This window comes from Trypanosoma conorhini, assembly GCF_003719485.1.
Source record: "Trypanosoma conorhini strain 025E chromosome Unknown Tco_14.4_contig_00460, whole genome shotgun sequence".
Classification (NCBI taxonomy): Eukaryota; Euglenozoa; class Kinetoplastea; order Trypanosomatida; family Trypanosomatidae; genus Trypanosoma; species Trypanosoma conorhini.
In genome coordinates, this window is record NW_021704547.1 from 1 (window position 1) to 15350 (window position 15350).

The window sequence follows — 15350 nt, forward strand, 5'->3', positions numbered from 1 at the left end:
TTTCTTTCCCCAATTCCCATCCCTCCAGCGCCCCATATAATGCAGTTGTTAAAAGTTTGTCTCGTCTCTTCTCAGCGGCTTCACCATGTTTTGCCCAAAGAGAGGGAAGAGAGCGGGTGGGCTCAGGAGAACAGGTACATGAGTCCGGCAATACTGCCATCCGCCGCACGCCCAGTAGCGCAGCTCACCGCAAAGTTCACCATGACCGATTCCGCTCGGAAGCTCTTGGACACAAGCTCCGGTGCGGGGGCATTGTCCAAGTGACAGCAGCGGCACGAAGACCTGTACTCATGCACGTCACGTCCCCACGTCTCTGGGGGCTGCTTCGGCAACGCAAACTCATACAGGCGACGGCTGATGTCAAAAAACTTGGCGCCCAGTTCGGTTGCCCCGCCACTGCTCTTGTGAACACCACCGGAGCAGAGAAATGACCAGAGCGGTTTCGCAAATACCACGTCCGCGCGAGGATCAATTGCCGCCTGACGAAGGGCGGAGCGGCCCGCCAACGTCCCCTGGGCAGAATGCGTAGCTGCAGACAAAATATCCGGCCATTCCGTCATGCAGAGACAGAAGTCAACGTGGAGGTTGGCTCCTGCGGCAGAACGGGCATACAGCCTTGAGTGTTCCAAGTCGTACCAGACCTGTGACTCATCCAAAACCGAGGTAGGGTATTGAAAAGTCCCACAAAAGGCGAGAAGTGAGGTCGTGATGGCGTCTGCGTCATCACCTGAGCAGGAGGGACTTTTAATGATAGTGAATCCGGCACGCGAACCACGTGTTTTTTCCACATACTTCACATACCGTACAAAATCCACGCGGCACTCGCATAATGTCTTACAAGATGCATCATGCCACGTGGCCCGACGAAGGGCCTCTTTGCATGATTGACTCGCAGCAGCCGCCTTGGAGAGCGCAGAAAGGACTACGGGATTCCCAAAGTCTACCTTCTCGATCAACCACGCCTCATCATGGAATTCGCCGGCCTTCAGGCAACGCACTTTAACGCCACTTTCCAGTCGCTTGCTAGCACTTGACGCTAAATTAAAACGGAAGGTGCTGGTAGCAATCATGTGGGTCGCGGCAAGCCGGAATTCACGGCGCATTGCAGCAACGACGTCCTCTGAAAGGCAAAAGTAGGCAGCAAGGACGTGATCCATCAAGGCATCATTGTCGCCGTCATGCGCGGCGACCTCCATGATGTCGTTGAGCTCCTTCGGCACTTCCAGCAGCTCAGCTCCGCGTGGATTGGTCGCCAAGGCAGCAAATGCGGCACTCAAGTGGTGGCGCTTGAAAAGAAACTCCAGTGTTACGCGAATGATACGAGAGAAGGCGGTCACGGCGCCAATGAGCGCCTCGCCCGTGCCGTGGCGAAAAACATAGAGTGATCGAAAGGGACAGGTGCCCTCCTGCAGCGTGAGGCGCCAGAGACAAGGGTGGTCCTCCCTATCCACTGGTGTGGCCCGCACACATTGCTGCTCGGGTAGAACTTTAAGTGGTTTGTGAATGGTTTCCCGACGAGGGGCGGCGGGGTACGACATCCAGCCGAGACAGTCCAAAATATCCTTGTCGCGCTCCTTCAGCCGCCAGCAGCCGTCGGCGGTCGTCTCAAGGTCCACGTAACGGCTCACACAGCGCTCTCCAGCGAGGTAGTCTGGGCCGGGGGAGGTAAACGAGGTAAAGGTGTGATTTTGCTCGGCAATCCCAACTTTTTGCTCATCTGCATACGAGATGACGCCAACGTGCCCCCACGGGAGCAACTTGGCGTGGTAGGGGTAGACGATGATGTCGCCGGGGGTGGGCCGCCTCGTCGATTTGCCGTTGGGGTGCGCAATGAATTCGAAGGTGGCGCCCGTCTCCACGTGCGTCAGGGTCCTCATGGCAAATATCTCGCTTGCCCGTCCGCAGGAGGCGAAGACGCAGCCAGTGGTGAGGAGCAGAAAGCGACGCGCGTATTCCACGCATTGGTAGCGAAACCCGGTGTACACGACGTGGTCCACGTAATTGGATTCGCCACTGAAGAAGCCATCGTCGCGGTTGGAGGAGGCAGTCACACCCATGAAACTTCCCTGCTCCTCACCGTACGGCAAAGGGCGAGAAGGCTCTACTTGCCCGTATCCACTCATGTCGCCAATCTCCGCCTTGTGCAAGGGCAATAGCAAATGGATCAAAAAGAAAAAAAAGCAACGAAGAGTAGGTGGAAGGCGCGACGCCAATGAACTAACACTAATCAAAAACGAACCTGTAGAACAAGAAAAGAAAAAAAAAGGGGGTGGGGAGGGGGAGGGGGAAATAAGAGAAAGAGAAAAATAAACCTTTGCGTGGAATGAGAGAGGGGGTAATTATTGTTTACTCGCTCATTTGGGTTGCCGCGTCTGCGGTTGTGTGCGGGGAATATCTTGGTGCACATCTTCGAAGAGGCACAGCAGGCACACACACGTATCCACTCTCCTACTGCAGGGAGATACAGGGAATAAGGCGAAAAATAAATAAATAACGTGACAAGAGCACCCACTCAGATACAGCAGTGAGAAGACGCACTCCTACCACATCTCCCCGCCAAAATATGCCCGCGTTTATTGACATAAGAAAACTTCTGCCATCTGCAGTGTGAATGTCAAAGCCGCCATGCAATCGACGATGACAACCTTGTCAGCATGCTCTCCGCGGTGCCGCCTGCCTTGGGTTGCACGGGCTTACGCTCTGGCGACGAACACTGGAGAAGGTACGCGCTGAGCTCATTTAGAGCAGACAAGAGCGTCGGCGGCAGAGTGCGGTGGGCGGAGCTGACCACGGTGATGTCGCAGGTTCCAACAATGACGCTGCGCTCCTTCCGGCGGTGGCGCACCCCGTCCAACTTGATAGCTGCCTGCAACTCCATCAGAGAGGGTGTCCCGCGGGACCCCTCGCGGTAATTGTTAAACACAACGACAAGTGGCACAGTGGTAAAATGATCAGTGACGACGCGCAAATAGGCCGCGGCATCCTTTAGACCGCGCCTATTCATGCTGTCCACCACAAAAAACAAAAAATCAATCTCCTTCATGTGTTCCACATAATAACGCCAATTCCCTCGAAACGTCTCACGGCCGCCAAGTTCATTCATGGCAAATATCCATTCCTGAAAGGCCACCACCTGCCGTGAAAGTCCAACCGTCGGAACCGTGGATTGCACAAGACCCTTTATGGAGTTCAGTATAAGCGTCTTACCGACGTTTTCCAGGCCGGCCACCAAACCCACACGCCACCCCCGCCGGGCGATCTTTGCCTCAAGCGGCAGCAAGTGGTTCAGCGCCACCCGCGATACACACTGAAAGTCATAAATTTGCCCCAACAAGTCGGGTGAGGCGTCGCTGCTTTCCGCGAATGGTTCCGTCCCCGATGCAAAGTGGACTTGCCGCTGCCGCTGCATCGCACTCTCGCGCAGCCATTCCTCTATCCCCGCCACACTCTCTTCGTATTCACATAATTCATACAGCAACGTCACGGCGGAGGGAAGGTCCAGCGAGGTTGTCATCTCTCCTCTAATGCTGTAGCTATACATGAAGCGAAGCCGACGCAAATTGGAGACCAGCACGCGCACCAAGTCATGTTTGCGAATACGACGATTCTCAAAGGCCGCCTCAAGGGAATGGATAGCGTCAATGATGGCGTCGGCTCCAATCTTCAGATTCACAGAAGCACCTTGGGAGTCGTACACCAAACTCACCACCCGGTGCATGTCAAGAACCTGCGTTTCTGCACTACGCTCAAATGCCACCGCGTCTCCCAAGATATAGGACGAGGTGGAAGACCACGACGAACTTGAGTCACTGGCATTGCCGAGATTACTGCCTGGTTCTGGGATATCGCCCAGTTTCTCCTCACACCAATCCTTAAACATGGCAACAGGCATAGAGGGAAAAATAATCAACTCTGACACGACTGCGTATGCATGATTGGCCTGCGGCGCAACACGCCATTTGCTAACAAGGTCCATCATTGCCGCTTGATGCTCTTCTGTTGAACAAAGAATGTAATCCGTCAAAATGTTCTGCTGAATCTGTGGATCGGGCAGACTTTTCGTCGTCCCAACCACAAACGGGACAAAGTCCACGACGATGGAAGAGATATTTTTAAATATCATTCCAAAGAGAGGACTATAAACCTCATTGGAGGATGCAAACCCAGTCGAAAGCTGTTGAAGGCTCTCCAGTCGGCCCAAGTAAATGTTGCTGCATGAAAGCACTAGATGTGACAAATTGCGAAGCAGCAGCGGGACACCAACTTTTGCGCAGGCGAGGAGGAGATTGCCCCATATAATCTTGACACGCCCGTTTCCCCCCAGTGCATGCGAAAAGGCGGCTCTAACTTCGCTCATCCGCTTGCTAAGCTCCGCAAGAAGAATAAGATTTACAAGCTCGTCACGCAATGACATAACCATAACACGCGATTTCGGATAGGCCTCACGGTATTTGGATATCATCATCACAGCATGCCTGCAACGTTGCTGATATTCAACCGTCGTCGTCACAAGCAAATTGGGTGGTTTACCAGCGTTAACCGTCTTCTCGTCAAGTGTAATGCCTATCCCGGAGACGTAGTCTCCAATGTACTTGATGTACACGGAGTCGTCCGCCGCACCCTCGGAACGTCCAAAGTCTTCTGCCACCTCCACAATCTGACGCTGCACATCTCTCAAAAAATCCTCGTGTACGTAACGACGCAGGTATCGCTCCACACGCGCCGTGTCCCTCAAGTTTTCCCTCCACTGAAATGTGAAGGGAAAGGGTTTCTTGAGTCCTAGCAACTCGCCGATCTCACGGCACACGGCAACACAGCTTTCGTTCGTGGTAAGCCATCCCTCAATGCAAGGGTCTCGCCAGACATGAGATTGGGTTATTTTCATAATGTCACCTGAGTCCGCAACATGAAAGCGCACATTCCCCACCAAATCGCGGGTAATTGCCACGTTCAAAACGAGACTGCGCGTGGTGGGATCATACTGTGGCCCAGTGTTGGGCTGCAGCCCAGCAGCTGCCACCGTGAGAGTGTATCGCCGCGGAATGTCATTTTCACTGCCATATTTGTGAACCACCGCGGAGATGGTGTCAATCGCCACGTCCACTGCCTCAACCAGGTACTGCAAAAGATCGTCGGGGATTTCACTCAGGCATGCAATGGCTAGCGTAATGCTTACACCGAGCAAACGCTCCGCCGCCATTGTTCGTCGCTGGGCAACACGCAAAACATTTTGGTCGCGGTTGTAGGCGGCATAATGTTCGATGAGTCGCGTGATGGCCGCGTACCAGCGATCCCGCTCGGTCATTGAGTTAAATCGGAACCGAATGCTTGCGGAGAGTCGCAGATGCAAGACGAGACCGTAGAATTTGTTCTGCTTGCACCCCGATAAGACGATTCCTCGCACCTCCGAGGCGGAGTACTTTGTCAGTGGGAAGGGTTCCTGGTCATTCTTGTAGACTTCCAGCCGGCCCTGTGTCTGGTCCACGACCCAAAATCGCTTCTTGTACGCCACGAACGGGTTGCGACTACTTCCCTTGACGTGCATGCAACGCACAACCCCCATGATGTTTTCCTCATTGCTTGGCGCAGGGTCCATTTCCGAAGGCAGCATAATCCGTGTCGAGTCTTCCCCGCCGCCGCTGCCACCAGCATTCGCCCGCCGAGCCTCGACAGCGTAGGACGTTCATGCGCAGAAGAGCCAAAAAAAGGAAAGAAAAGAAAAAATAAATAAATAAATAAAAGGAAACGGAGGGGGCGGGACAACATGAGCAAAGCAAAACTGAACAACCAGTCACCGCGTCTCAACCGCAACTAGCAGCACCCCGCAACGCACAACGGCCAAAGTCTCCAGGCCAAGAAAATGAAAAGGAGTTCACCATTTTTCCCTCCTCTTTTACTTTTTTTTTTGCCAGTGTTGGCTTGCTTGGTTCTTCAGTTTCCTCTTGGTCTCGCTGATTCACCCTGACGCTTCTTGTCTCTTATCCTTTCCTTTTCTTTCCTCCCTCCTTCTTCTTACAGCCTCCGCCCAGCGAAGAGACGCGTGCGGCGCTTAGTCGGCTTCATGAGTGCCTGCACGGCCTCCAATTCCGCCGGCGTGGCGTAGGTCGCCTCAAACCGCCTCCACTCCGTTACGATGGGAGACACTAGGAATTCCCCCCACAACTTTACCTGCTGCACGGCGTCGTAGCTCGCGCTATCATCAAATCCTCCAAGCTTCCGGAGCATCTCGGGCCGCTCCCGCTCCAGCATCTCACGGAAGGCGGTGCGCATCCAATCTACAGAAGACGCCTCGTATTCTCCTGCGCGTTGCGTGGCCACAAGAGCAAAATTTGCAACAGCCCCCACCGCCTCACCCCAGCGTGCGAGGGCGGGCGCTAAAACATCCGGCATGCGTTCTGGGGGCGGAGACAGAATCCCTCCCGTCGCCGTGGTCTTTCGCTTCCACTCAAGCGCCTCGTACGTGTACTCCTCCCAGACAGAGTCCAACAACTCACGGTAGAGCTGCAGGAGGGCATTCTTCTCTCTCCTTGTCGACTCCTCCTCGCTTGCGCCAACATCCTGCGACGCCTTCTGTAGAGTGCGCAGAAGTCGACGCTTCAAAGCCAGCCGTCGGGCCCAGGCCTGATCCACCTTTTCTAACATTCTGTAGCGATCCGCCATCGAGGAAGCGGCCCGTGCCGCTGCGGACAAGGAGTGGATGCACGCGGCTCGCAGTGCATCGGAACGGTGAAACTGCTCCTCCTTCTCTTCCATCTTGGCGTACCCCTCCCAGAGAGTGAAGTCGTGTGGGAATTGCTTGATCGCGGTCTGGAAAATGGTCCGACTCCGCTGCACCCGATCCTCACGGCTCAATTCGCCCGCTACGCAAGCTTGCTCCTCAAGCCGCAATGCCGCAGTGAACACCTCCGGACAGGCCGAGAGGTTCAGCGCGGCCCCCAAAAGCCTGCGAGCCTGGGGGTATGCCCCATGCCGCTGCTCAAGCGCGGCCGCCTCCATCCAGAGGCGAGGGCACCACGCCCTCTGGAAGGGAAACTCTTTAATGCAACTCGCCAGCGCTGCACGTGCTGCGGTGAGGTCGCGCGCCTCCATGAGGCGTGCGTACTCCATCACGATAACGGCCTGTTGTTGCACTGCTGCTGGATCTTTGTCCCCATCAACGTGGGTCCGGACGGCAGAGGTGAGGCACATCAACGCCTCTTCACTTGAATTCTCTCCTCTCGCGTCATCGTCGCTGCTATGCTGGACTGCGTCTCGCAGTATAAGATACTGTGACACGCACGCATCAAAGTCGTAGGGGTTTCGAGTAATACGCTGCTTATACATCGCCTTGGCCACCGCAACCGCCACGGCCTCACAGTTTTCGTTGTCCCCATAAAACCGCTCAAAATGACTATACGCCGCAAAAATATTGTCCAGGGCACTGACTGAGGCACACTCCCGCAGCATACGGTGGTACACCTGTCGTGCTGCCTCGAACTTTTTCGTCGCCGTAAGAGCGTCGGCCCATGCAAGTGGGATGCGGCAGTCTACCTCACCATTTGTGTAGGCCTTCGGAAGGGCCTCCATCGCCGTCTCGTAGACCTTCACTGCGCGGTCCGCGTTTCCAAGCACATCCAGCTCGGTGGAACCATAAAACAACCACGTCTCCACAGTACCGTGCGCTTCAACGTAGCGACGAATAACGCTTCTACAAGCGTCTGTCCTTTGGCACTGCGCCTCAAAAAGCGCAAACAACTCCCAGGCGCACGTAGGCGGGGTGGGGCCCGAGAGCCAGCGGTTGAACACGTCACGCACTCTGCTTTCCTGTCCAGCAGCCTGCTCAAGCACGAGATACTTCAACCAAAGATCCGTGGAAGCAGGCAACGCTGTCACCCCGCGGTCCCACACCGCCCGCGCGTGGTTGACAAATCCGTGCTCCTCCTCCAGCTCGGCGTAGTCACGCCACAAAACAGGGGAGGTCCCGTGAAACTTAACAGCACGCTCCAACACGCTACGCATGCGCTCAAAATCCTTTTGCTGTGCTTCCCAGCGAGCGTACTTCACCCAGTTACCGAGGAAAGCGTAGCCCCGCTTCACTCGTTCCTCTAGTTCGGCTCGCGTCTTTTGGCGGTACAGGGCAAGCTCCTCCCGGCTGTTAATCACGACCCGTGTACTATCGTTGACGGGACCGGCCCCGCGCTGCATCTCCTGGGCGTCCGCAATCAGCTGCGCGGCAGTGAGCTGCGCCGTCGAGGCGCGGGCGTCACGAAACACAGAACGCCGACGCAGTGCAGCGGCCGCTGGCCCCATGTCCTCCCTTTCGTGCCGGCGCCGCTTCATCGGACCCCTGCCAAGAAGAGAGTGCTATAAGGAAAGAAAGATTTAAAAAAAGAAAAAAGGGGGCGGGGAGGGAGAGAAGGGAAGGGGGAAATGCCATCAGTAAAAAACAAAGTGGTATAAAGCGCAGTCGAAGGTGGGACGGAAAGCGAGCAGAAAAGCCACCCACGACGGCTGCAACCGCAGTGATAAAGCACTCATTCGAATGTGTGGCTCTGTAAAACACAAATAAACGAAATAAATATCGGGTCCAGTTCTTCACTGTTCGCCGCTTTGCGCTTTTTTTTGTTTTTGTCTTTGTGGCGTTGGATTTTCTTCCCTTCTTTGGTTTTCAGGGTGGTACGCGGGGGATTTTTTCTAAGCTCCTCCATTAGCGGAGGTAGCACCCCCTGCAGTTGTCTTACCGCCCTTCTCCCCGGCATCGTCCACTTCGTGGTCAAAAGAAGAGGCCTCTCCAGACTCCACGCAGTCGTGCTCTCCCCTGCGGAAACGCCTCGCTTTCCCGCTTCCGTCCTTCCTCCTGCCTTCTCCTTCGCTCCAACTTTGGAGGTAGGGGCTCCTGAGCAGCGCGCTTCGTCGGCCCCCTATCCTCTGTTACCCACACACACACACACACACACACACACACTCCAATCTGTTATTACTGTTAGTATCCTACGCCGTTAGCCAACTTGAACCCCTTTACCGCCTCAAAGGACTTCAAAAACGTTTCTGCAATGGACCCGGCTCGCGTCGGGCCGAGGCGCTCCAATAGGAGCGGGGAATCCAGCAACTCGCGTGCCCTGCGAGACATACGATCAAAAAGCCCCGCAGTCATGGAGGCCTCGCCCATTTTTGACGCATCCTCATCGTTGCACAGAGCGTCCGTGAGAACACCGGTGCCGATACGCAGCGCCTCCACTAGAGGCAACCAGGGCTGGGCAACACTGGCGCCGCTAGTGCTACCGGTGTCAGAAAATACCGAAGGCGACGGTTCCTCGCTCTCCTCCTCAGTCTTCACCGTATTCGCCCTCGCCATCTTCGCCTGTCTGCAAAGCAGCATCTCAAAGGTTTCCATCAATGCCTGCAGAGCCTCATAACGATCCGCCCGTTCGAGGGACTCAAGAAGAGCGGGATGTGTCCGCGTAAAGTCGAGTGAGAGTGCCGCAACAACCGTGCGTCGCAATGGAGCAAAGTGATTCGACGGCAAGGAGAACTCTTCACATCCGTCAATCATCTCACACCACTCCACCAACGCCTCCTCGTCGCTTGTGTAGTCTGTGGAGGCAATCAGGTCTCGCACTTGCTCCTGGAGAACAACACCAACGTCGTACCCAGCCATGGCCGCGAAGCGACGGGCCTCTGGCCAAAATCGCGACTCCATAAGCGCCTCAAGAAATCTTCTGACTGCTGCCTCCTGCGCCCCACTGGGCGGATCCTCTGTCCACAAATCCGCGCAGTCCACATGTTGGTTTGCGCTCAGCAACTTCTTTTCGCAAAAGGCCTGAAAGTGCCGTCGGCGCAGCCACGGAAGTTGGTTGCGGTTTAACGGCGCTTTTGAAGACGCTTGCTCCGGGGCATGCGCATAGGCGGTGGCCCCGTATGCCGCCAGCGTCGACGCCTCTCGCTCCTCCTGCTGTGTAGTCAAGTGTACATCAGGCGCAATCAGTTCACCGGCCGTGAGCGCAAGCGCAGTGAGCTCCAGCACCGCCTCCACAGCACTCGAGCGAGGTGCAGAGCAGCGGACCACGTTGACGAGGTCTGTCATCATGCGGGCGGCCTGCCCGTACGCGTGGCGCTTGCAAAGAAAGCGGAAGAGCCCCCGTGCCGCCTGCAGTCGCACGACATCCACCTGCGACGACGTCGTCCTTGTTGGCAGTCTCGCCGCGTACAAAAACCACTTTGCCGCGAGAAAGCCGTCTAACTCGGCGTTGGAGTGGGCGAGCGTGACGAGAGCGTCGGTTACTTCCTGCGAGGCGGAGGCCAACTCCGCCACCTCGCCGACAACCGACAGGACCCGCTCCAAGTAGATGTCCGTCGTTTTTTGCTCAGCCGCACACTGCAGCACCTCTTCCAGCGAACGGAAGACATCGCCGACGTTGGCCTCATCCAACGCCACGCGTGCAAGGAAGAGGTGGGTCTCGAGTTGAAGCTCCAGAAGTGCCTGGTGGACTCGTGAGGAGGCCGCGCCCGCGAGACGTGCGTACTGCTCCAGCTCCACCAACTCGGTTAGAAACAGCTCGCGTACCAGCAACCCGCTCACGCTTGCGTGGTACGCGTCCCGTGGATAAATGACGCGGCGAAGGAGCGACACGCGGTACACCTTCGCAACAAGCGTCGTGTTCGTGAGCAACACCCGCCAATCCTCCACAGGTACGTTGCTAAAAGCCGTGTGCAGAAACCCTCCACCGGAGCTATCCAATCCGGTCTCGAGGAGAAGTGGCACGGCGATGCTGGCCGGCAGGCTCGCTAGGTGGAAGGAAGCCGCCAGGCACATGTTCACAAATTGAGAAGAACGTGCGGTTCGACCGGCGCCAAGATCGCGGAGAATTCGAAAGTGCTGCAGGCACGGGTGGCGGCGACCCAAGAGATTGCACCACGTCGCACACGCCCGCACTCCAAGATGCCCGTCACACGCCCAGAGGCGCTTCGCCACGTGTACGGCGTACAGTGCATCCTCCCCCTCCTCGCCCCACACCGGTTTAAATTGAAGCAACAGCTGCAGCACATCGGCGGTGACGGTTTCGCCCACACAAGGCGAGATGGAAGCGACATGCGGTCCAGCAACGCCCATCGCGTGGTACGCCGCGGAAAGGAACTCCAGGACGACACGGACGCGCGGCAACTCCAGACTCGTGTTGTAGGCCAGACCAGAAGACATCCAGCCAATGTAAGAACACACAAGGTAGGCTATGCGTGATAAAAGATCCCTTGAGACGGTATGCTGCACAAAACGCCGTGAAAAACTGCAAAATGAGGTGTTTCTAAAAGGAAGCTCCGCGTAGGTTGCGGCGTGCTCCACAGCAAGTCGCATTGCGGCATCGTCCACAAAGCTCGACGAGGCGTAACCCTGCAGGTGAGCCGCACTACGTAGAAGCTGAAAGCCGCCAAGGGTGAGGGCCACGGGCACGCTCTGCACCGCACTGATGAGTAGCGCCGAGAGATTGTTTGCACCGTCGGCGCACGACGCCGCCAACTCGACACCCTCCTCAAACGCCTCTGTATCCATGCACTGCAGGCGGTCCTCGTAGCGAACCACGGCGGGAATGAGATGCATCGCCGGAAGTGCAAGGGAGTTCCGAGTGAAGGCCACGACAGGACGACCAACCGCAAAGGAGGATTCAACCAGCGCTTCGAGAGGATTCATTTCGTGGGATAACACATGCGCCCGCACTTTCCCGTCCATCTTCTCAATCAGCACCAATTCCTCCCCTACACATGTTAAGGCGTGAAGCGGGTGCGAATTGCAAAAGTAAACTTCCGTCTCCTTTAAAGGCAGGCGCGCAACGAGGGTGTTTCGCTGATTATTCTCATTCCTTCGATCGTCCCCTTCGTTGGCGGCCTCATCCTTCGCCTGTGCCGTAACAAGCTGCAGAATGCCTGAGGTGCCTTGCTGCGTGCTGTGCAGCAGTGACCCAATGGAAATCGGGGGACACAGGCAAGCGTCCTCCTCCAGGCCGACATCCCAAAGGAGAGCAAGATGAGTTTCACTCATCGCAACGCATCCCATAAGTGCACTGGTCGCGGTAGGAGGAATTACTGTCATGCTTCTCGCACCTTGAAACGTGTCCCCCGCCGTAGTGACAGGTAAACGCGACCACACACAGCGGCAGACTTCATTGTCGCCGAAGCATGTCAGCACGTGTATATGGTCATTAAGGAGTGTGGACCACTGATACACGACACTGGAAGCCACAACGTCCTCCTTCGATAGAGTGCAGGAGGAGATGGGAGCCGTGGAATCACGCGAGCTGTCATATAACTCTAATAATCCATTGCAATGAAGGAGGAAAATGTACTGCGTCTGTTGTACGGCGTTGATGGTCAGACACCATTGCTCCTTTGCCCGTTTCCCGTCCCACGGCCAGCTGGGAAGCCAAGACGCAACTCCACCAACTCGTGAGGACACCGCAGTGCCACCTGTATTATAGCCATTTTGATTACAGAGCTCCTCCTCGACGAAAGCGCCATCTTCGCCCACCTCCACCCACCACACGCTGATGCCATTGGTAAGGAAAATCATGGAAAGCAACCCATTGGACACCTGATCTTGAGGAAGACTTGCAACCACGCATGCTGAAAGCGAAGCCCCCATACCAACGGCTTCTCCAGAATCTTTGTTAACCTCACTGGTGGTAACAAAAAGCGTTTCGGATTCATTTTCAAATGCCTCCGCAACGCGTGAGAGTTGCGAGGTCAGCACTGCCTTGCCAGCAGGCACAAGAAGAAGTTGACTCTGGTGGTCACTGTTGCGTTGCAGCTGAAGCCGCAGCAGCCCCACCTCCAGCAGCGAGGTCACCCAGGTGACGGCAAAGACAGTTCCTTCCTGAATGTGGGTGAGGCCGCAGGCGATGATCGTCTGGCGCGTTGCAGGAACCTCCACCGACATTTTGCGGCAGGAGTAACTCACATCGCCGGGTGAGCTGCTCGTGAAGATGAGGTGCACCAGGGGTGCGTCGCGATCCAGCCACCAAAGCAGCGTGGCCCGCAGGGAGGGGACCGGAATGGAGCCGCTGTTGAAGCAGCCCCTTGCACCACGCGTGGCGAAGGGGGCACCAGAGGCCTCGGGACGCGCCTCCTCGCCCCCCGCATGCGGCTGACGTGTCGCCCGCACATGAAGGGCACTGCTGGCATCGGCCTCATCAAAGAACAGCGTGCTGAGCATTCAAGCGGGAAAAAATGTCTTCTTCCCCTTTTCTCAGTGTGGGGAAGCGGATCCTGGGGAGAGGAGGCGGTGTCCAAGGCGGCCTCCGTTGAAACGATGACGAATGCTCCGCGGCTGCACGCTGCCTCAGACGATGGAGATTTTTTTTAAAAAAGCGAGCTCTTCTCTCCCGCACAATCGAAGAGAAATCATCCACCCCCCAAAAAAAAGCGAGGGAGCGAGAGAGAGGAAAAAAAAAAGAAGGCAAGAAAAGGGACATAAGGAAGAGCGCGGCACTGGCATGGGGAACACCCGGAAAAAAGAGGGAACGCCACACAGACACAAGCGCAATAAGAAAGTGCCGCGGCAAAACAGATGTTAACAGCAGGAGTCGTCAGAAGCCGCAGTAACGCCAGCACACACATGCACTCTCTCTCCCTCTTTCTCCTCTCACTGCCTTCTTTTTATTCCGTAGATACATCCAACAATGGAAAGCATTGCCCATCCTCACGCAAACACGCTGCTCAACCCATCCGCACCGTAAAGAATCCTCGACAGGGTCGTCCGTCGCGCATGCGTACGCACATGCAAGAAGAAACGCAAATATAAAATAAAAACAGCGCCCGGTATGGACAGTGAAACAGTAAGTGTCCAAAACCAAGGGCTTCGAAGAAGAACTATCCCCTTTGCGCAGAAGTTTACATGCAAGAAAAAAAAACAGGAATTCACCCTCTGTTTTCTTGTGGCGCGGAGGGGGAAGAGCGTTGGGTCGTGTCGTCAAAGTGGCGACGCTTCACCGTTAAACCAAAAGCACCGGACCCCGCACTTTCCACTAACGCTGCACTTCCGCTGGCGTCACTCTTTGTGTTGCTCGCGTGCTTCAAAAGTATGGTTCCTGTTTTGTTTCGGATAATGTTCTGTTGGAGCTCCAGCTCCCGTCGAATATTCAAGTATCTTTGGAAGAGCAGATCCAGCTCCTTTTTCCGCAACCGCTCAAACTCAGCCCGACGCCGTTCTATTTTGTTGTTCAACACCCTGAGTTCCTGCTGCTGCTTCTGCCGCAGCAGTTCCTCTCTGCGCTCAAACAACTCTATCTTTGCCTGCATGAACCGCTCCACATCTTTCGCTTCTAATCGGTCAGCCTTCAGCTTGGTGCGGTGGGCGCGTGCGTACTCACGCTGCGCCGCGAGGATGTGCTCCACAGCCCTCGCGTCCAACAGCCCCCGACTACACTTCGCAGTGTTCGGGGTTAAGTCATTCATCTCTTTGTAAAAGGCCTGCAGCTCCGCATTCTGCCGCTCAAGAAGCGCAGTCTCCAACTCCATCTGCTGCTCTTCGAACGCCTCAATACGTGCATTCCACACGCGGTGAAACTCCATAAACTCCTCACGGTGCGCGTCTTCTAGAGCCTGGCGCTCCTGCATCTGCTGCTCCGTCAGCCCGCGCACATGCCGCGTTTCCTCGTCAAGCCGCAGATGGCGCAAAACCTGCTGCACGAGATCCGCCTCCACGTAGCGTGCACGGACCTGGCACGCCTGGCGGTACTCGCGCAACGTCCTTGTGTACTCCGCAGTGGAAACCTCCTCCCGCTCGCCGTTTGCGGCTAAGTCCTCCAGCGCCGCTCTGGCCCGCTGCTCCAGCGCAACAAACTCATCATCTTTCAGCTCAGCGGCATCCCCTTTCTCCACGTCCAGGACAGCGGGACTCGAGCGCGACATCGATTTCGAAGTCATGGCGAGTTTTCACTGAAGTGCGTGCGGGGGCGCAACACGGGCGAGGCGCGGCGGAGTCGGGGCCAAGGAGCAATAGCAGCCGCTCCAGAAGAGTTGTGAATCCCAGGCAACACGACGGGAAAACACCGGAGTGAAGCGGGGGGCCGAAGTGGGAAAAATCCCGCGGGCCCGTCTGCAACACGACGTCGGGGTGGCAACCTTGTTGTTGCTCTCCTTAGCTTGTGCGCGAGAATAGGTGCGGAGGAGGCGGCGGCATCCGTCACTGGCCGGAGTGTGCCACAAGAACAGTGAGCGGCAACAAGCAGCCGACGACACGGAGAGCAAGCAGACACACGCACACGCACACACACACACAGAGAAATATATATATATAAATATATATGTGTATTCGTATCACGGCAGCAACAACACTAAACGGAACACCCACCCACCGCCCCACCTCACAGGCCTTCAAAAAC

General features: G+C 56.1%; 5 protein-coding genes across 5 annotated transcripts, besides 7 other annotated features; all 5 read right to left on the reverse strand.

Moving 5' to 3' along the window:
* Nucleotides 1-122: 122 nt before the first annotated feature.
* Nucleotides 123-2123, reverse strand: Tco025E_06654 (putative trypanothione synthetase; the record flags this gene model as incomplete). Its single annotated transcript, XM_029373529.1, has 1 exon — nt 123-2123. One exon carries the CDS (start codon nt 2121-2123, stop codon nt 123-125), a length of 2001 nt encoding a protein of 666 aa, XP_029226374.1.
* Nucleotides 2124-2614: 491 nt separating this feature from the next.
* On the reverse strand, nt 2615-5611 carry Tco025E_06655 (putative ADP-ribosylation factor-like 2, arl2; the record flags this gene model as incomplete). The annotated part of the gene is made up of 1 exon (XM_029373530.1): nt 2615-5611. One exon carries the CDS (start codon nt 5609-5611, stop codon nt 2615-2617), a length of 2997 nt encoding a protein of 998 aa, XP_029226375.1.
* Nucleotides 5612-5691: 80 nt separating this feature from the next.
* Nucleotides 5692-5746: a sequence feature (A-rich).
* A 222-nt stretch (nt 5747-5968) lies between these two features.
* Nucleotides 5969-6000: a microsatellite.
* Nucleotides 6001-6012: 12 nt separating this feature from the next.
* On the reverse strand, nt 6013-8319 carry Tco025E_06656 (crooked neck; the record flags this gene model as incomplete). The annotated part of the gene is made up of 1 exon (XM_029373531.1): nt 6013-8319. The coding sequence occupies one exon, from the start codon at nt 8317-8319 to the stop codon at nt 6013-6015; it is 2307 nt and encodes a 768-aa protein (XP_029226376.1).
* Nucleotides 8320-8821: 502 nt separating this feature from the next.
* Nucleotides 8822-8850: a microsatellite.
* A 65-nt stretch (nt 8851-8915) lies between these two features.
* Nucleotides 8916-8944: a microsatellite.
* Nucleotides 8945-8962: 18 nt separating this feature from the next.
* Nucleotides 8963-13180, reverse strand: Tco025E_06657 (putative dispersed gene family protein 1 (DGF-1); the record flags this gene model as incomplete). The annotated part of the gene is made up of 1 exon (XM_029373532.1): nt 8963-13180. One exon carries the CDS (start codon nt 13178-13180, stop codon nt 8963-8965), a length of 4218 nt encoding a protein of 1405 aa, XP_029226377.1.
* Nucleotides 13181-13587: 407 nt separating this feature from the next.
* Nucleotides 13588-13614: a microsatellite.
* Nucleotides 13615-13884: 270 nt separating this feature from the next.
* On the reverse strand, nt 13885-14892 carry Tco025E_06658 (immunodominant antigen; the record flags this gene model as incomplete). Its single annotated transcript, XM_029373533.1, has 1 exon — nt 13885-14892. The coding sequence occupies one exon, from the start codon at nt 14890-14892 to the stop codon at nt 13885-13887; it is 1008 nt and encodes a 335-aa protein (XP_029226378.1).
* A 325-nt stretch (nt 14893-15217) lies between these two features.
* Nucleotides 15218-15247: a microsatellite.
* Nucleotides 15248-15252: 5 nt separating this feature from the next.
* Nucleotides 15253-15280: a microsatellite.
* The last annotated feature ends 70 nt before the right edge of the window (nt 15281-15350 follow it).